At 44.0% G+C, this 22,015-nt stretch overlaps 1 protein-coding gene across 1 annotated transcript in view; it reads right to left on the minus strand.

Annotated features, from left to right (window-relative positions):
* Positions 1 to 20,079, minus strand: part of LOC110506630 (synaptotagmin-9) — a 42,852-nt gene extending 22,773 nt beyond the window's left edge. Inside the window, exons 1-2 of the mRNA XM_021586387.2 lie at positions 19,378 to 20,079; positions 1,391 to 1,895 (exon numbers count right to left, since the gene is read on the minus strand). Of these exons, the coding sequence (XP_021442062.2) occupies positions 1,391 to 1,895; positions 19,378 to 19,525 (653 nt within the window). The 5' untranslated portion in view covers positions 19,526 to 20,079. The remainder of the gene's footprint in view (positions 1 to 1,390; positions 1,896 to 19,377) is intronic.
* Positions 20,080 to 22,015: the final 1,936 nt, after the last annotated feature.

The following is a 22,015-nucleotide window of genomic DNA, read 5'->3' on the forward strand; positions in this document are numbered from 1 at the left end:
CATTGTTTTCTGTAGAGGACGTGACTCCACAAGACTCAGTGGGATAGCTGCCCTACAGCTGCTGGGTTGCTATGTCTGAGCTTCTGTTCAGTGTTCTAAACCTGCTTAATGCTAGAACTTCCCAACTGCCTCTTTTGTGTCACACAGGGCTTTAAAACTTCTTCGGGATAGGGGGCAGTATTCGGAAGTTTGGATGACTGAGGTGCCCAAAGTAAACTGCCTGTTACTCAGGCCCAGAAGCTATGATATGCATACAATCGGTAGTATTGGATAGAAAACACTCTACAGTTTCCAAAACTGTTACAATAATGTCTGTGAGTATAACAGAACTGATATGGCAGGCAAAAACCCGAGAAGAATCCATGCAGATTTTCTTTTTTTGAGCTCACCACTCATTGAAATCGCTGTCTATGGGAATATCCATGGAATACCTCCCAGACTGCAGTTCCGGAGTGAGTCATGGTTTCTACCTAAATGTGGATGAAGTTTACAATGTTCTGAAAGTGAAATTAAGAATCTGGAGACATTTTCTTCAAATTAATGAATGGGCTCTCAGGGTGTATTTTACTCGTGGAAAATATTGTGCAAACCAAAGTCGCGAACAATTATGATGTCTTTACTTCAGAAGGACAGTATAAATATTTGTACAGTTGGGGTAAATTCTAATTTAACTAGAAATTCAAATTAAATTCATAAATTCACTCATAGTGGAGAATTGACATTGAATTACATTGAAATGTAAAAAAATCTTCAAGTTATGGAATTGGAATTAGATGGTACTTGTTTAATTTGAATGGAATTACAATTGTAAAAAAATGTAATCTTTGGAATTTAATTGGAATTCAATATTTTTACATTACCCAGTTAAAGGACTGAACATAAATAGAATAACACATTTAATGTAGTAATAATTCATTTGAATAATTTGAACCTGTAATCCTATATTTCCAGTTTAGCTAGGCAGTCTGAACGGTGACATGATCAGCCTGAAAGCCTGAAGGAATTTAATTTTAATTAGAATTTGTTGAATACTTGGAATTTAAACCTAACATTGGAAATCAGAGGAATGGAATTATCTCTGAATTGAAAGATTGACCTGGAATTTGGCTTTAATTTAATTGAATTTATAATACATTTGTGGAATCAACCCCAATCCTGGTGGACTGTGGTACTCATGGACTGGCGGTGTACTGTATTGAAAACTTTACTCCTACTGTGATAACCATTGTGGTTAACTAATTAAATACTGTGTATTATGAAAGCAAAGTAGCAGTCTTAGCAGCAGTCTTATTGTAAGGGAGCTTGGTATAGTAAGTACTACAGTATGCAAGCACAGTACATAGCACAATAGCGACTTCATCATAGTAGAGGACTGTGATATAGTACTTACCCAATATCGGTGTGTATAGACATTGACCGGACGTAGGGTGAGGGCTCAGCGGTCTGCCTCTGCGTACGAGGGTTGGTGTGAACCCCGTTCTCGCGGCCTTTACTCTGGGACTCCAGGGGGATGTCTGGAGACGTGTGGCTAATCTTCATGGCCACCTCTGGGATGGGAATGATCGCCGCTATGGGGGGCGGTGAGACGGGGGTCACCGGCCCCGTCACTGTCCCAGATGCCACAGGGACAATGGAGCAGCGATGTGACTCACAGCGGTCGAGGGCGGGTACGGGGGGGTCGACGGCCGTGTAGACTGGCTCCCTGGCTGGGACATAGGGTTGTAAAGGTGCCATGGGGGAATCGTGGTGCCCATGGGTGGGCGCCTTGATGCTGGGGGAGGGGCCACGCTCCCTCCATGGGATCCAGCAGAGCTTCCAGGAGACGAAGATTGAGACCCCGAACAGGGCCAGGCCACAGGCTGTCACCACCAGGGACAGCAGGCTCACTGACACATCTAGAGAATGCAGGAAGGGGGGAAACAGGGAGAGAGGGAGGAAAGAAAGGGAGAGAGTTAGTAGGGTCATTTTACTGATATAAGGAGCTGAGAGGCACAGTGAGACAAACAAAGCTCAATGACACATGTACAAGACAAAGGCTTGGGAGAGAATTAATCATCATCACCACATCAAACATTTCCAAGATGCAGTCGGATGTCTGTTTTGTCTTGTACCGTCTTGTCCCGTGTAAATAATAGTTTTTCTCATTTTTTCGTATATATTTCGTATATATTTTAATCTCACTTTCATCTACGGACTGAATATACTCTCCTGCAACCCGCCTCACCCAATGTGGTACAGATCTGCTATTTTATACTTTATACCGGAACCCCCATTAGAAGCTAGCCAGCTAACTAGCTACTAGTTAGTAGTCAGTTAGCCACTGCTAGCGGTCTTCAGTTAGCCACTGCTAGTGGTTAACTCGGACACCAGCCAGCCTCAGCTCGGTAAATACCTGCCAGTCTGCACAGCGTGATATCAAGTCAGAGCAAATCGGACTGCTTTTTCTCAACCACATCTCCGGATTCCTATTGCAAGCTCTGGACCTTTACACCGGATCATTGCAGCTAGCTAGCTGCAATCCGAGTGGGTACTCCTGGCTAACGTCTCTGTCCCGAAGCAAGCACCAGTTAGCCTTAAGCTAGCCTCGAGCTAGGCCCATATCCAGGCTAGCCGAAAAGGTCCACCAGCTATTTATTGGGCTACAATAACTCTTTTGCCAATTGGCCTGGACCCTTTATTGCCGACACAGAGCCTCGCCGATCCATCACGACTGGTCTGCCGGCGTAATCGTTCAAGATGGTTTCAACAGGCTTTTCTGATGCAACGTTGCCGAAGATCCATCTACCGCCTGCTAGCTTTCTGAATCGCCGTGTCTCCAGCTCGCCTAGCGTAGCAGAGACTACCGAATGGCCCCGACCTATTGCTGCTCATTGGACCCTATGATCACTCGGTTACTCATGCCTCTAATGTCAATATGCCTTGTCTACTGCTGTTTAGGTTAGTTATTATTGTTTTATATCTAAATGCCTCTTTGTCACACCCTCCACACATATAATACATATATTTTTTTGAATTTTACCCCTTTTTCTCCCCAATTTCGTGGTATCCAATTGTTGTAGTAGCTACTATCTTGTCTCATCGCTACAACTCCCGTACAGGCTCGGGAGAGACGAAGGTTGAAAGTCATGCGTCCTCCGATACACAACCCAACCAAGGAAACACCGTGTACCTGGCCACCTTGGTTAGCGCGCACTGCGCCCGGCCTGCCACAGGAGTCGCTGGTGCGCGATGAGACAAGGACACCCCTACCGACCAAGCCCTCCCTAACCCGGACGACGCTAGGCCAATTGTGCGTCGCCCCACGGACCTCCCGGTTGCGGCCGGTTATGACAGAGCCTGGGCGCGAACCCAGGGACTCTGATGGCACAGCTAGCGCTGCAGTACAGCGCCCTTAACCACTGCGGAGGCCCAGGATATGCATATTCTTGGTTTCGTCACTCAATGCTCAGCTTTACCTCCACTGTACTCACCTTCCACCATACCCTTGTCTGTACCTTATGCCCTGAATCTATTCTACCACACACAGAAATCTGCTCCTTTAATTCTCTGTCCCCAACGCACTAGACGACCAGTTCTTATAGCCTTTAGCCGTAACCTTATCCACTCCTCCTCTAGTGATGTTGAGGTTAACCCACGCCCTGTTGCCCCCAGCACCCAGCACCACACCTATTCCCAAGGTGATTCCATTTGTTGACTTCTGTAACTGTAAAAGCCTTGGTTTCAACATGTTAACATCAGAAGCCTCCCCCTAAGTTTGTTTTATTCACTACTTTAGCACACTCCGCCAACCCTAATGTCCTAGCCGTGTCTGAATCCTGACTTAGGAAGGTCACCAAAAATTCTGAAATATCCATCCCCAACTACAACATTTTCCGACAAGATAGATATGCCAAAGGTGGCAGAGTTGTAATCTACTGCAGCGATGGCCTGAGTTCTGTCATACTATCGAGGTCTGTGCCAAAACAATTCAAGCTTCTACTTTTAAAAATACACCTTTCAAGAAATAAGTCTCTCACCGTTGCCGCTTGTTATAGACCCCCCTCAGCCCCCAGCTGTACCCTGGACAACATATGTGAATTGATTGCCCCCCCATCTATCTTCAGCACTCGTACTGTTAGGTGACCTAAACTGGAATATGCTTAACACCCCAGCCATCCTGCAATCTAAGCTAGACACCCTCAATCTCACACCAATTATCAAGGAACCTACCAGGTACAACCATAAATATGTAGCCATGGGCACCCTCATAGATATCATCCTGACCAACTTACCCTCTAAATACACCTGTGCTGTCTTCAACCAGGATCTCTGCGATCAATGCCTCATTGCCTGAGTCCGTAATGGGTCTGCGGTCAAACGACCACCCCTCGTCACTGTCAAATGCTCCCTTAAACACTTCAGCCAGCAGGCCTTTCTAATCGACCTGGCCGGATCTCCTGGAAGGATTTTGACCTCATCCCGTCAGTAGAGGATGCCAGGTTGCTCTTTAAAAGTGTTTTCCCCACCATCTTAAATAAGCATGCCCCATTCAAAAATTGTAGAACTTTTAAATATATAGATATAGCCCTTGGTTCACCCTAGACTTGACTGCCCTTGACCAGCACAAATAATCCTGTGGTGTACTGCATTAGCATCGAATAGCCCCCACGATATGCAACTTTACAGGGAAGTCAGGAACCAATACATACTGTCAGTTAGGAAAGCTAAGGCTAACTTTTTCAAAAAGAAATTTGCCTCCCGTAGCACTAATTCCTAAAAGTTTTGGGACACTGTAAAGTCCATGGAGAATAAGAGCACCTCCTCCCAGCTGCCCACTGCACTGAGGCTAGGAAACACTGTCACCACCGATAAATATACGACAGGCATTTCTTTACGGCTGGCCATGTTTTCCACCTGGAAACCCCTACCCCGGCCAACAGCTCAGCACCTCCTGCAGAAACTTGCCCCCCCCCCGCTTCTCCTTCATCCTAATCCAGACAGCTGATGTTCTGAAAGAGCCGCAAAATATGTATCCCTAGAAATTAGCTGGACCCTCTCTTTATAAAAGTATCCGCCAAAACTGCTGCAACCAATTCAAATCAAATCAAATGTATTTGTCACATACACATGGTTAGCAGATGTTAATGCGAGTGTGGCGAAATGCTTGCGCTTCTAGTTCCGACAATGCAGTAATAACCAACGAGTAATCTAAACTAACAATTCCAAAACTACTACCTTATACACACAAGTGTAAATGGATAAAGAATATTGACATAAGATATATAAATGAGTGATGGTACACGGCATAGGCAAGATGCAGTAGATGGTATCGAGTACAGTACATATATATGAGATGAGTAATGTAGGGTATGTAAACAAAGTGGCATAGTTTAAAGTGGATAGTGATACAAGTATTACATAAAGATGCAGTAGATTATATAGAGTACAGTATATACATATGAGATGAGTAATGTAGGGTATGTAAACATTATATTAAGTAGCATTATTTAAAGTGGCTAGTGATATGTTTTACATCAATTCCCATTATTAAAGTGGCTGGAGTTGAGTCAGTGTGTTGGCAGCAGCCACTCAATGTTAGTGGTGGCTGTTTAACAGTCAGATGGCCTTGAGATAGAAGCTGTTTTTCAGTCTCTCGGTCCCTGCTTTGAAGCACCTGTACTGACCTCGCCTTCTGGATGATAGCGGGGTGAACAGGCAGTGGCTCGGGTGGTTGTTGTCCTTGATGATCTTTATGGCCTTCCTGTGACATCGGGTGGTGTAGGTGTCCTGGAGGGCAGGTAGTTTGCCCCCGGAATGCGTTGTGCAGACCTCACTACCCTCTGGAGAGTCTTACGGTTATGGGCGGAACAGTTGCCGTACCAGGCGGTGATACAGCCCGACAGGATGCTCTCGATTGTGCATCTGTAGAAGTTTGTGAGTGCTTTTGGTGACAAGCCGAATTTCTTCAGTCTCCTGTGGTCTTCACGACGCTGACTGTGTGGGTGGACCAATTCAGTGTACGCCGAGGAACTTAAAACTTACTACCCTCTCCACTACTGTCCCATCGATGTGGATAAGGGGGTGCTCCCTCTGCTGTTTCCTGAAGTCCACAATCATCTCCTTTGTTTTGTTGACGTTGAGTGTGAGGTTATTTTCCTGATACCATACTCCGAGGGCATTCACCTCCTCCCTGTAGGCCGTCTCGTCGTTGTTGGTAATCAAGCCTACCATTGTAGTGTCGTCCGCAAACTTGATGATTGAGTTGAAGGCGTGCATAGCCACGCAGTCATGGGTGAACAGGGAGTACAGGAGAGGGCTCAGAACGCACCCTTGTGGGGCCCCAGTGTTGAGGATCAGCGGGGTGGAGATGTTGTTACCCACCCTCACCACCTGGGGGCGGCCCGTCAGGAAGTCCAGTACCCAGTTGCACAGGGCGGGGTCGAGACCAAGGGTCTCGAGCTTGATGACGAGTTTGGAGGGTACTATGGTGTTAAATGCTGAGCTGTAGTTGATGAACAGCATTCTCACATTGGTATTCCTCTTGTCCAGATGTGTTAGGGCAGTGTGCAGTGTGGTTGAGATTGCATCGTCTGTGGACCTATTTGGGTGGAAAACAAATTGGAGTGGGTCTACGGTGTCAGGTAGGGTGGAGGTGATATGGTCCGTGAGTAGTCTCTCAAAGCACTTCATGATGACGGAAGTTATAGTCCTTTAGCTCAGTTACCTTAGCTTTCTTGGGAACAGGGACAATGGTGGCCCTCTTGAAGCATGTGGGAACAGCAGACTTGGATAAGGATTGATTGAATATGTCCGTAAACACACCAGCCAGCTGGTCTGCGCATGCTCTGAGGACGCGGCTGGGAGTGCCGTCTGGGCCTGCAGCCTTGCAAGGGTTAACACGTTTAAATGTTTTACTCACATTGGCTACAGTGAAGGAGAGTCCGCAGGTTTTGGTTGCCGGCTGTGTCAGTGGCACTGTATTGTCCTCAAAGCGGGCAAAAAAGTTATTTAGTCTGCCTGGGAGCAAGACATCCTGGTCCGTGACGGGGCTGGTTTTCTTTTTGTAATCAGTGATTGACTGTGGACCCTGCCACATACCTCTGTCTGAGCCGTTGAATTGTGACTCTACTTTGTCTCTATACTGACGCTTAGCTTGTTTGATTGCCTTGCGGAGGGAATAGCTGCACTGTTTGTATTCGGTCATGTTTCCGGTCACCTTGCCCTGGTTAAAAGCAGTGGTTCGAGCTTTCAGTATCACGCGAATGCTGCCATCAATCCACAGTTTCTGGTTTGGGAATGTTTTAATCGTTGCTATGGGAACGACATCGTCAATGCACTTTCTAATGAACTCGCTCACTGAATCAGCGCATTCGTCAATGTTGTTGTTGGAAGCAATGCGGAACATATCCCAGTCCACGTGATCGAAGCAGTCTTGAAGCGTGGAATCAGATTGGTCGGACCAGCGTTGAACAGACCTCAGCGGGAGCTTCTTGTTTTAGTTTCTGTCTGTAGGGAGGGAGCAACAAAATGGAGTCGTGGTCAGCTTTTCCGAAAGGAGGGCGGGGGAGGGCCTTATATGCGTCGCGGAAGTTAGAATAGCAATGATCCAAGGTTTTACCAGCCCGGGTTGCGCAATCGATATGCTGATACAATTTAGGGAGTCTTGTTTTTAGATTAGCCTTGTTAAAATTCCCAGCTACAATGAATGCAGCCTCAGGATGTATGGATTCCAGTTTGCAAAGAGTCAAATAAAGTTAGTTCAGAGCCATCGATGTGTCTGCTTGGGGGGGAATATATACGGCTGTGATTATAATCAAAGAGAATTCCCTTGGTAGATAATGCGGTCGACATATAATTGTGAGGAATTCTAAGTCAGGTGAACAGAAGGACTTGAGTTCCTGTATGCTGTTGTGATCACACCACGTATCGTTAAGGCATATGCCCCCGCCCCTCTTCTTACCAGAAAGATGTATGTTTCTGTAGGCGCGAAGCTTGAAGAAACCAGCTGGCTGCACCGATTCCGTTAGCGTCTCTCGAGTGAGCAATGTTTCCGTGAAGCAAAGAACGTTACAGTCTCTGACGTCTCTCTGGAATGCTACCCTTGCTCGGATTTCATCAACCTTGTTGTCAAGAGACTGGGCATTGGCGAGTAGTATGCTAGGGAGTGGTGCGTGATGTGCCCGTCTCCGGAGCCTGACCAGAAGACCGCTTTGTTTGCCTCTTTTACGACGTTGTTGTTTTGGGTCGTAGGCTGGGATCCATTCCGTTGTCCTGGGTGGAAGGCAGAACACAGGATCCGCTTCGCGAAAGTCCTGTTCCTGGTCGTTTTCACGCCCTGGCAATAGTTTGCGTTAATTGTTTCTATGTTATGTATGGTCAGGGTGTGATATGAGTGGGAATTCTATGTTGTATGTCTAGTTTGTATGTTTCGATGTGTTGGGCCTGATATGGTTCTCAATCAGAGGCAGGTGTTAGTCGTTGTCTCTGATTGGGAACCATATTTAGGTAGCCTGTTTTGTATTATGGGTTGTGGGTGATTGTTCCTGTTTCCTGTGTTCCTGTGTGTATTCACGTTACGGGACTGGTTCGTCTTCGTTCATTTTGTCGGTTTATTGTTTTTGTTCATTGTTAAAGTATTTTATTAAAATGGATAATCATCATGCTGCATTTTGGTCCTCCTCTCTTTCGCCCGACGAAGAACGTTACAGTCGTACTGATGGTGAGTTGACGTTGCTGTTATATTCAATAGTTCTTCCCGACTGTATGTAATGAAACCTAAGATTACCTGAGGTACCAATGTAAGAAAAAACACTTAAAAAATGCAATACTGCATAGTTTCCTAGGAACGCGAAGCGAGGCGGCCATCTCTGTCGGCGCCGGAAGTAGCCTGAGATCCCCAAAGATTGGAAAGCTGCCATGGTCATCCCCATCTTCAAAGGGGAAGACATTCTAGACCCAAACTGTTATAGACCTACAGTATATCTATCCGGCCCTGCCATTCAAAAATCTCAGAAAGACAAGTTAACAAACATGTCACCGACCATTTCGTACCTTCTCCACTATGCAATCTGGTTTCCGAGCTGGTCATGGGTGCACCTCAGCCACGCTCAAGGTCCTAAACAATATCATAACTGCCTTCGATAAAAGACAGTACTGTGCAGCCGTCTTCATCGACCTGGCCAAGGCTTTTCGAATCACCGCATTCTTATCGGCAGACTCAACAGCCTTGGTTTCTCAAATGACTGCCTCGCCTGGTTCACCAACTACTTCTCAGATAGAGTTCAGTGTGTTAAATCGGAGGGCCTGTTGTCCGGTCCTCCGGAAGTGTCTATGGGGGTCCCACAGGGTTCAATTCTTGGGCCGACTCTTTTCTCTGTATATTTCAATGATGTCGTTCTTGCTGGTGGTGATTCTCTGATCCACCTCTACGCAGACGACACCATTCTGTATACATCCGGCCCTTCTTTGGAGACGGTGTTAACAAACCTCCAACCGAGCTTCAATGCCATACAACACTAATTCCATGGCCTCCAACTGATTTGAAATGCTAGTAAAACTAAATGCATGCTCTTCAACCGATCACTGCCCGCACCCTCCTGCCCGACTAGCATCACTACTCTGGACGGTTCTGACTTAGAATGTGTGGACAATTACAAATACCTAGCTGTCTGGTTAGACTGTAAACTCTCCTTCCAGACTCACATTAAACTGCATGGGCAGTATTGAGTAGCTTGGATGAATAAGGTGTCCAGAGGTGCCCAGAGTAAATGGCCTGCTCCTCAGTCCCAGTTGCTAACATATGCATATTATTAGTACATTTGGATAGAAAACACTCTGAAGTTTCTAAAACTGTTTGAATGATGTCTGTGAGTGTAACAGAACAGGCAAAAACATGAGAGAAAAAAATGCAGGCAAAAACCTGAGAAAAAATCCAAACAGGAAGTGGGAAATCTGAGGTTTGGCGTTTTTGAACCCTTTTGAGCCCTATCGAATACACAGTGGGATATGGTTCAAGTTGCACTTCCTAGAGCTTCCACTAGATGTCAACCGTCTTTAGAAACTTGAATGAGGCTTCTACTGTGATTTGGGGTCGGATGAGAGCTCTTTGAGTCAGTGGTCTGGCAGAGAGCCAGGTCCTGGTCATGCGCATTTCACATGAGAGCGACCAGCGTTCCATGGCTTTTCTACAGCCAATAGAATTCTCCGGTTGGAACGTTATTGAAGTTTTATGATAAAAACATCCTAAAGATTGATTCCATACATCGTTTGAAATGTTTCTACGACCTGTAATATAACTTTTTGAACTTTTCGTCCGACGTTTGGCTGGACCTGCACGAGCGTTTGGATTTGTGTACTAAACGCCCTAACAAAAGTAGCTACTTGGACATAAATAATGGACATTATCGAACAAATCAAACATTTATTGTGGATTCCTGGGAGTGCATTCTGATGAAGATCATCAAAGGTAAGGGAATATTTGTAATGTTATTTCCGATTTCTGTTGACTCCAACATGGCGGATAATTTAAAAAAAATTCTGAGCTTATTACAGCTTGGCGCTGTTTTGCAATGGAGGGAAATCTTAACGCTGTAGCACATAATGACATTCTAGACGATTCTGTGCTTCCAACTTTGTGTCAACAGTTTGGGGAAGGCCCTTTCTTGTTTCAGCATGACAATGCACAAAGCGAGGTCCATACAGAAATGGTTTGTCGAGATCGGTGTGGAAGAACTTGACTGGCCTGCACAGAGCCTTGACCTCAACCCCATCGAACACCTTTGGGATGAATTGGAATGCCAACTGCAATCCAGGCCTAATTTCCCAACATCAGTGCCTGACCTCACTAATGCTCTTGTGGCTGAATGAAAGCAAGTCCCTGCAGCAACGTTCAAATATCTAGTGGAAAGCCTTCCCAGAAGAGTGGAGCCTATTACAGCAGCGAAGTGGGGACCAACTCCATATTAATGCCCATGATTTTGGAATGAGATGTTCAACAAGCAGGTGTCCACGTATTTTTGGTCATGTAACGTATAAGTCATAGTTTGCCTGTGTGCTTCTCTAGCTGCGTGCCATTAAAGACACACCACAAGGAACGGCATAAGACTAATTAAATCACTGTGCACTAATTGAAAAAACATGGCTTGCAGGAACTTTTCTCATCCTCCCTTATGAAAAAAAGAAAGAGAGAACGTGACAAACTTAATTAGTAATTATCCGAAGTTGTTTAATTATCTCCTCTGGAGTCCCATATGAGGCCATGGTCCTGATTGTGGCGCTGCTGTATCCACTGTCCTTAACTGAGAAGAATAGAGCAAGACAATGTGTTGTGGGGAAACATTCTACGGTAATCTATTGACCCATCTTGGGTTCTAAGCCCCTCGTCATGCTAAAATCATCTATATTTAGATATACCTGGCGTGCAGGTGATATTTAACAGCAATTTTGGGGGATTAAAGTATGTGATGGATCCTCTGTAAGAGTTTAAAATGGTGTGACGACGTCGGACATTTCTGTTCATTTCTCCTCACAGAACTCATTGTTTGCTCAATTGTTTGCCACAAACATACCAGCTATATCTAATTCAAGATAAAACCTTATGCTTGTAGGGTAATATAAAATAAGAAACGGCAAGTATGTCTTCTTAAAATATAATTCCATTTGAAATGTTTAGCCTTAGTATTGGAAACTCTAATGTTTATGCCATAGACATAGACCGTGTATACAGTATAAAGGTTTGCACTAACCAAGGCTATGTTCATAGAGAACAGAATACCTGTTTAGAGGTGTCACGCCCTGACCGTAGAGAGCCTTTTTATTTCTCTATTTGGTTAGGTCGGGTGTGATTTGGGTGGGCATTCTAGTTTCCTATTTCTTTGTTTGGCCTGGAATGGTTCCCAATCAGAGGCAGCTGTCTATCGTTGTCTCTGATTGGGGATCATACTTAGGCAGCCTTTTTTCCCCCTTTAGTTTGTGGGGTCTTGATTTTGTATAGGTGCTGTGTAGTCTGCAGAACTTTACGTTTGGTATTTTGTTATTTTTCGGTGTTAATTTTTAATAAAGTAAGATGTTCGAGCGTAACAAGAGGTTTGAATGATTTATGCCAGGTCCTTTACCGATGCCCAACGTCTTCTCCTCATTCAAGGAGAGCTGTTGGTGCAGGTAAAGGGCACGCTCCTCTGCCCAGGGGTTGCTGAAGCATGCCAGATCTTATGCCTGGATAGGTATTTTACGTACCAACTAACCACATCATACAGGTAACTGCCAAAATAATGGAAACACTTGAGTAAATGGGGGATACAAATTATATTGAAAGCATGAGCTTCCACACGAGTGGAGATCCTGAGTTAATTTGGTTTGATGAGCATAAAAATGATGTAAACCATATGCCATGGTTGTCTCAGTCACCAGATCTCAACTCAACTGGTTGAATGGCTGGTTTAATGGCTATTTTTGCCCCGTTGGCACAGGTGAGGTAATTTACACTTGCTGAGAATCACTTACCTCCAACCAAATTAGTTTGAATTTTTTATAATTTGTCCATGCCATTTTTGGACTTTGAAGTGGTCCTGTGCAGTTGTAAATCAATCAAATACACATGTGAACACCAATGTTTTCAATTTCAACTTATTTTTGAAGAAATTGTGAATAGTTCAAGGATGCATCCTCCTCCATTCTCTTCTGCCTCCTTTTGAAAAATGTCAATGTAACTGAGGAGTGGAAACAAATGCGCTTGAATGAAATGAGATTCTCCTCCAAAAGTGTCTCATTAGGTAAACTATGTATAACGTGGTACAAACACATTTTGCTAGCTGTACCAGACATTTTATAGATTAAAATTGGGGGTTTTAAAATGTGTGCATGCATTTCTTCTCTGAGAAAAAAACTGTTGATTCAAAGGGGATGTGGCAGATTACAAAACTCTTCCTGGTAGGAATCCGGGTAAGAATTCTCGGCCGGAAGAGGCTATCGAGGAGAGGAGCAAACTCCTTTGTTCACCTATTAACAAATTGACATTCTCCTGTCACACCCTGATCTGTTTCACCTGTCCTTGTGATTGTCTCCACCCTCTCCGTGTGTCGCGTATTATCTCCGATGTATATGTCCCTGTGTTTCCTGTCTCTCTGTGTCAGTTTGTCTTGTTTGCTAAGTCAACCAGCAGTTTTCCTTGCTCCTATTTTTTCCCCAGTCTCTTTTGTGTGTAGTTCTCCTGGTTTTAACACTTGCCTGTTCTGACTCCGACCCTGCCTGCCTGACCACTCTACCTGTTCTGTCTTCAAGCCTGCCCATCCCCTTGCACTGTTTGAACTCGGATCTGGTTACTAAACCCCTGCCTGGCCTGACCTCGAGACTGCCCTTCGTCTGGTACTGTTTTGGACTCTGTCCTGGTTTATGAACTCTCGCCTGTCCCCGACCTACCTTTTGCCTACCCCATGGTTGAGCTCCTATTTAGTAATCCATCTGCTTCCTGTGTCTGCATTTGTGTCTCGCCTTGTGTCCTTATATTCTCCTACATATGGCAATGACTTATCGGTTTCCAGGTCAGGAGGAGTTGAGGAGAGAATGGACTTATGCCCAATGGAGAATCTAACTATATCTAGGTTGGTCCTCATCCTCTACACGGTTTAAACTAAGATACTACATGTATGTGTGAGAAGCCTTGTGAAAATCCTGCAAGTAATCCTGTAAATATATTTTAATGTGACAGCTTTTAGAGCATGACTTGCAAATATGTTGTGTAGTTGTATGTTGATGATGCGATTGATGTGTTGCACTTTGTTGTCCCCATAACGGTCTTGTAGGAAGCAGTGTCAGTCCTATGAATGTGAAATTTGTGTCAGCTTCATTATAATTACAGAGCACCGCAGTACTGCTCACATTCAGAATGAGCTAGAGAGGCTGTTTTAGGGTTTACTGTGTTTCCATGCAACATCGCAGGCACGTTTTGGCCATATCACTGCAGCCTGAAATATCACAAATAAAAGATTAAGATTTCAAGGTGTTGTGATGAATAATAGTGTGCTCATTCACACTGGCACAGGGTCCCCAGTCACTGGGGGGGGGAAGGCACAAAGACGACAGTCACAAAGTGCCCTCTGATTCATCTTGCAGTTCGCCTCCAAAGAAATTACAGGAAGTGAAGTGATGATGAGATCACTCTCTGGGAATTCTTCTGAAGAGGGGGAAGGGCCGCCAAAGATCTTCAAAGAGATTAATCAGTGTCATTGGGAATTCATAATTTGGGTACAGCTGTCACCCCTTGAACTTGGAGGGTCAATGTAACACAATGCATGACAGCTAACTAACGTACACCTTCCGAACTGCAGAGTAAATCAGCACTTATCACTATTACACATAAGGACACACCTGCAAAGGCATTTTGCCTAGCTTTCTTTATGGGAGTAAAATGGTCAGATTTTCTAGAGGCATTCACAAAACAGACCCATTGTTTTGTTGTGCATCATACAGTGTTGTACCATGTAGTTCACCATATTTTTCCATATGCTGTCCCATTCTCCAGCCCTGTTTGTCCGTTTGTTTATGAAACCCTGTGGGTTTACATCAATTGTGGCATATTAAATTCTGATTTGTCTAATTAATCCACTGGGGGAGTTATAACATTTTTTATATATGCTAAATGACTAAGACAGACAGACAGGGCTATGCAAGAGAACACTCGGGATGTTATCTTGTCTTAAACAAGGTTTGGGTTTGTGAGATACCATGTTTCTCTGGATCTCAGTGACCAGATCTTAATGAAATCTGATCATAGCCTTTTACATACTGTACCTCCACAGGGGTGAAGATAGTGAAGACAGCTGTTTGGCAATCATCAGTAACAGTAAAAAATGATGCACAACTGTCTAAAGACAAAATGTGGAAAGACACTCCTGTTACCTGTGTGGCATAACCAACCAAAGACATGGTACACCAGGGGTGAGTTGTGTTTAGATCACACTGTGGCATCTGATTGGACAGTGGCTGTTGAGCGCAGAGATGAGTGTGATAGACTGACATGGGCAGCCCTGTAGCCTGAGAGCACATTGATCCAGAGGCCTAGTGGTGGTTTACTTGGCAGGATGCCTGAGGTAGAGATTCATAGTATATCTGAAAAGACTCAAATGACCCCAATAGCTAACAAAAACATTCAACAGAAAGAGAGGGGGGGGGTACTGCCAATTTTTAAGCATTACCTTGGACCTACAGTAGTATTCCTTTGTGATGCTCTAATGTTCCTTACAAATTGTTTGATGTTGAATTAGTGAGAGATTAGTTAGGAAGCACTAATTAGTGTGCCCCTATAACAAACTGATACGTAATCATTTACATTACCTACACCTCTCCTCAATAAGTCATAAGCAGCAATAGCAGTCAATATACACTGAGTTTACAAAACATTAGGAATACAGTGGGGCAAAAAAGTATTTAGTCAGCCACCAATTGTGCAAGTTCTAAGGTACACTTCAACTATGACAGACAAAATGAGAAAAAAAATTCCAGAAAATCACATTGTAGGATTTTTTATGAATTTATTTGCAAATGATGGTGGAAAATAAGTATTTGGTCACCTACAAACAAGCAAGATTTCTGGCTCTCACAGACCTGCAACGTCTTCTTTAAGAGGCTCCTCTGTCCTGCACTCTTTACCTGTATTAATGGCACCTGTTTGAACTTGTTATCAGTATAAAATACACCTGTCCACACTCTCAAACAGTCACACTCCAAACTCCACTATGGCCAAGACCAAAGAGCTGTCTATGGACACCAGAAACAAAATTGTAGACCTGCACCAGGCTGGGAAGACTGAATCTGCAATAGGTAAGCAGCTTGGTTTGAAGAAATCAACTGTGGGAGCAATTATTACGAAATGGAAGACATACAAGATCACTGATAATCTCCCTCGATCTGGGGCTCCACACAAGATCTCACCCCGTAGGGTCAAAATGATCACAAGAACGGTGAGCAAAAATCCCAGAACCACACGGGGGGGCTTAGTGAATGACCTGCAGAGAGCTGGGACCAAAGTAACAAAGCCTACCATCAGTAACACACTACGCCGCCAGGGACTCAAATCCTGCAGTGCCAGACGTGTCGCCCTGCTTAAGCCAGTACATGTCCAGGCCCATCTGAAGTTTGCTAGAGAGCATTTGAATGATCCAGAAGAAGATTGGGAGAATGTCATATGGTCAGATGAAACCAAAATATTACTTTTTGGTAAAAACAAAACTCGTTGTGTTTGGAGGACAAAGAATGCTGAGTTGCATCCAAAGAACACCATACCTACTGTGAAGCATGGGGGTGGAAACATCATGCTTTGGGGCTGTTTTTCTGCAAAGGCACCAGGACGACTGATCCGTGTAAAGGAAAGAATGAATGGGGCCATGTATCGTGAGATTTTGAGTGAAAACCTCCTTCCATCAGCAAGGGCATTGAAGATGAAACGTGGCTGGGTCTTTCAGCATGACAATGATCCCAAACACACCGCCCGGGCAATGAAGGAGTGGCTCGTAAGAAGCATTTCAAGGTCCTGGAGTGGCCTAGCCAGTCTCCAGATCTCAACCTGATAAGAAAATCTTTGGAGGGAGTTGAAAGTCCGTGTTGCCCAGCAACAGCCCCAAAACATCACTGCTCTAGAGGAGATCTGCATGGAGGAATGGGCCAAACAGTGTGTGAAAACCTTGTGAAGACTTACAGAAAACGTTTGACCTCTGTCATTGCCAACAAAGGGTATATAACAAAGTATTGAGATAAACATTTGTTATTGACCAAATACTTATTATCCACCATAATTTGCAAAAAAATGCATTAAAAATCCTACAATGTGATTTTCTGGATTTTTTTTTCTCATTTTGTCTGTCATAGTTGAAGTGTACCTATGATATGAAAATTACAGGCCCCTCTCATCTTTTCAAGTGGGAGAACTTGCACAATTGGTGGCTGACTAAATACTTTTTTGCCCCACTGTACCTGCTCTTTCCAAGACACACACACACACACCAGGTGAAAACTATGATCCTTATTGATGTCACTTGTTAAATCCACTTCAATCAGTATAGCTGAAGGGGAATATTTTTAAGCCTTGAGACAATTGAGACAGGGATTGTGTATGTGTGCCATTCAGAGAGTGAATGGGCAAGACAACATATTTTTGTAACTCAATATTAGGAAGGTATTCTTAACGTTTTGTACACTCAGTGTAGATTAGCTACTGTATGTGAATGTGAGTGAGCTGCTACCAGCCAAAAACCTCACAGGCATATATCACAGACATTATCTATAAGTAGAGTTTGATAATACTGTGGCAACGACACTTAAACAGTGTTGAGTAGCTGGAAGTCCGGCTCTCAGTCTATCAAGTCTACAAGGTGAGCACAGCAGGGGAACTCTCTTTCCCCAGCCACTCTCTGTATGGCCATGATCTGGCTTAAGATAGAGTAGCTTAATTTCCCCCGGCGTTGCTATTACTGAAGACTCAACATGGCATATGTTATACATATAGCCCAGAATCACACCATTGTGCATACTGGGTCTGAGTGCTTAGCAACATGCTCAGCACTACATTAATGTATAGACAGCTGGCAGATGTCTGTGAAGTTATTTTGGTAAAGGTGAGAGATCTAATGTAAGTTATTTTTTATTTTTATTCTCCAGATGATTTAAAATAGTAAGCTTCAACAGTGGCATTAACATTGAGTAAGGTGCAGACATTCATTTTGACCTGATCTGGTGTGAAGGAGTCGCTTGGCCTGTACAAACACTGCAAATGTGTTAGCCATGGTTGGTTTTTAACCCTCCACACACACACACACACACACACACACACACACACACACACACACACACACACACACACACACACACACACACACACACACACAATACACACACACACACACACACAATACACACACACACACACACACACACACACACACACACACACACACACACACACACACACACACACACACACACACTCCTCTCCATTTGGGTCACATATTATCTTTGAATGCCAGAGACAAATGCAAAAAGACTTGTCAATCTTCCTATATCTTTTTCTCCTCTCGCTTTCATCCTTATTTCTCTCTGGTTTTATTGAGGTGCCAGTCATCCAGGACCGGATGACATGGCTCAGCTGGATATGTAAATAAAACCAGGGACTGTGGACTCATGGGAACCTGCCTCTGATCGCAGTTCAATAACCCCACCATACACTCCACCTGGCTGTCAATACAGAGGGGAGAGGGGAGAATGGAGAGAGAAGAGAGTGCACAGAGAATAGTGTTGAAGGGAGAAAAAATGGTGCATAGGGGAGAGGAGCAGGGACTGATAGTGCACAGAGAGTAGAAGGTAGAGGGGGTATAGGGGGAAGGGGAGGAGAGAGGGGAGCAAGGAGATGGGATAGTGACAAGATGTGTTGACTGAAAGGATGGGGGTGGGGTTATGGACCACATCTTGAACCATTCATCAATCAGGGGCATGTGAGAAATACAGAAGGTTGGGTTATTAAATCAAGCTGAGGCCATTGGGGTCACAATGTCACATGTTATGCCTTCCAGAAACCTCCAGAGAACCTTCTAGTAATCACCAGGGTCTGCAACAGGCAGTCATGGATCAGTGGGTAGAGTGGAACACACACACACACACACACACACAAACAGTTCGCGTGGGTTCGTGTGATACTGTATTACTAAGAATGTACTCCTTCCTCGTCTCCAGACGCGCTTGCTCGGCGTGCTAGGTTCCCCAAAATGCTCGCTCCACTATAAGCACTGCCTCCCTCTCTTGCTGAGGCTAGCACACATACGCATGCACTCACCGCTCACCCTTGATGAATGTGTCTGGGATCACAAAACGAATCCGCTGAGATCTTTAGTGTGGCCGAGTATTGTATCGCATGTGCCAATGCAAAAAATGAGATAGCATTGGGAATCACGCGAGCTCAAGCTTCAATGAATGCGACCAAGGACTACGCAAACTCGCGCCAGTCACTACCCTCCACTCCCAACCCCCCATCCACCTCAGGTGCACCAGAAATACAGGCACATATAACAAGATCCATGGCGCGCACATATCCCACACTACATTTATTGGCCAGGTTGAAAATAGCCAACTGACTTTTGTTTTTTATCAAACAAGTGTTCCTGCAAAATCCTGCATAAAATAATTCCCCCACTCCTAATCTCCATGCAACAAGTTCTGTGCAGAAATGGAACCCTATCTCTCCAAGCGTAATGTGTGAAAACATATATTCAGATCAAAGTGTTATGTAGATTTCAGAGCACATGAAAAAAAAAGTTACATCTTTGTATAATTCAAACTGAAATGCGCACACGCATTGCATACACACACTGCTTTCAGGGCCGATTAATTGGATACGATTGACCGGTGCATTAATACCTGAGTCCGTGTAGCGTGGTCTGGCGAGGTCCCGGAAATGGTAAATGAAATCCAGACAGTTCTCATTCTGTACTTCCCCTTTAGAGCACAGATCAGACAGTAGTTCTAGTGCTTTTTGACAAATCTCGTCCTCTCTGTCGCCAGGCATTTCCCACCAGCATCCTTCTGAATGGAGGGGCTCCTATGGCACCACCCCGCCCACCAGAGAGTCGACTGCCCCCGCAGAATCACACTAATCCTCCCGGCAGAGAGTCAACTGAAGCCCCAGTAGCAGCGCACCACTCCACCCGAAGCGGAGTCACCAACACCCAGCAGCTCAGCACCACTCTGGCTGTCTGAAAAACCAACCAGGGTAGCGGAGGAGGAACAGGTAAGTATACTAGGTCAAAAAAAACATAATATTCCTTTATTTATTTCCAAATGTCGGGCATCCCTTTTCGAGTGTGTAGTATTCAATTGTGGGTTTTTCCCAAATCAAAAGTTGCCTATCGTACAATTTAGCCACAGGTTGAATGTCCGACCACTCACAGGCTTGAGGCGCCGTGCGCTGTCCACACTCAATTGGTGCTGAAAAAGTGCATATGCGCTCTCTCGATGCGTGAATGACCGGCGCCGCGCAGCCGGTCTCTCAACTCACCATCAACGCAATGAGCGAGCGCGATCCCGACTCTCCACCGTTCAAATCGCTCCGCTTAGTAACGGCACCTCCAATGCTCTCTTTGCGCCGAGACCCCTGGGCTGGCATCCAAATGCACGTCAACACTGACGCTCAACTGGCTTTCCATAGAACTGGCCCTGAGAACGAACTAATTAGGGGTGTTGACTGTGCATGTTTTCTGCTACTGCATTTATTTTTTATTGTTTTTCTCAGTTATATTCTATGCTGTTCTGTTTATCGCTTTGGATATGTTAGAGAGAGTGCAACATAATAGTGGCCAGGTAGGACTGTTGTTCTACATATTTATCTTGGGATATACAGTATGTCAATGCCATTAAGGGTGGTTGATAACTCATTATATTGTAGATTTGCACAATTGATCAGTAAGCACCTCTTTTATTGTGCAGTCAATTTAATAATTTCTCAGTCTAGTTCAGTGATTGACAGGCAATGTATTAACCGTGTGTGTGTGTGTGTGTGTGTGTGTGTGTGTGTGTGTGTGTGCATGCATGTACAGAATATGTATTGGATCTATAGATCTAAAGATGGAACTATAGGGCAATTGAGGTGTATGTAATACATTCCTGTCCAGACTGTTTTGTAAAGAGGAATGAAAACACCCTGTGCACCAAATAGTTATTTAAGCAGCACAAAGGAGCTAAAGCTACCAGCCCAATAGAGCCTTATACAGGAGTCGAATCAGACTCCATAATGAATGAGAGCAAACCCTTTCCATCCCGGAGGGCATGGTTACCTCATAAAGAGCAACACATTAAATAAAGCTTATCACCATTGGACACTTTAACATTATGTTTGTCGCTTCGGTACTATATTCACTTAACAACCATTGATCCAAAATATATGTTTAATGTGAAATATAATGAGTACATTGGTTTAATCACCAAAACACAACATAATGATATCTTCTCAATGTCATTATTTTAACAACCAGTTCATCAAAAGCAAAACTTTTAAGATAAATTGCTCTTTGGATGTTATATGCTAGTACAAATTCTTCCACTACTCATTCAAACTGACTAAACATAAAATGTACATTTCTATCCCATGTGTGTCAATGGTGTGACCATTGAAGACCTCTTTACAATGTAATCAAATGAAACAAATTAAAGAAACCTAGTGTTTTAAGGCATTAGTTTGTATCAAGCCTGTATTGAGCATTTGGACATAGGTTGTCATTGAAATCACAGTAAATATCCTCATTGTTCATGCAGCTGGGGAAAAACCTTTTGGCATGGTGAATCCAAGCCTAAATACTGTAGGTCTGGATTTAAGTCATTGCATATCTCATCCATGGCCTGAATGAGGCTGTTGCTCTCATGGGGATGGCAATCATACATTTTCCATTGTAAACATGTATTGTAGTGGTCTTGTGCGTGGCTCAGTTGACGAGAGCATGGCATTAGCACCACCAGAGTTGTGGGTTAGATTCCCACTGGGGACACATACCAAAAGGTAAAAAATATCTGCTTCGTAAATGGCATAGATTGCTGTGAAAAAGTATTTTCCATCATTCTATTTTTCTCTATTTTTGCATATTTGTTTATACTGAATGTTATCAGAGCTTCAACCAAAACCTAATAATAAATAAAGGGAACCTGAGTTTACAAATAACAACAAAAAATGGATACATATTTTACTTATTTAATTAACAAAGTTATGCAACATCTAATTCCCCTGTGTGAAAAAGTAATTGCCCCCTTACACTCAATATCTGTTTGTTTTTTTCATATTGTGTTATTGACTGTACGTTTGTTTATTCCATGTGTAACTCTGTGTTGTTGTATGTGTCGCACTGCTTTGCTTTATCTTGGCCAGGTCGCAGTTGCAAATGAGAACTTGTTCTCAACTGGCCGACCTGGTTAAATAAAGGTGAAATAAAAAACATAGGGAAAAAAACAGTGTGTGCCACTTATAGCTGCAATGACTGCAACCAAATGCTTCCTGTGGTTGTTGATCAGT

The sequence above is a fragment of the Oncorhynchus mykiss genome, chromosome 26 (assembly GCF_013265735.2).
Source record: "Oncorhynchus mykiss isolate Arlee chromosome 26, USDA_OmykA_1.1, whole genome shotgun sequence".
Lineage (NCBI taxonomy): Eukaryota > Metazoa > Chordata > Actinopteri > Salmoniformes > Salmonidae > Oncorhynchus > Oncorhynchus mykiss.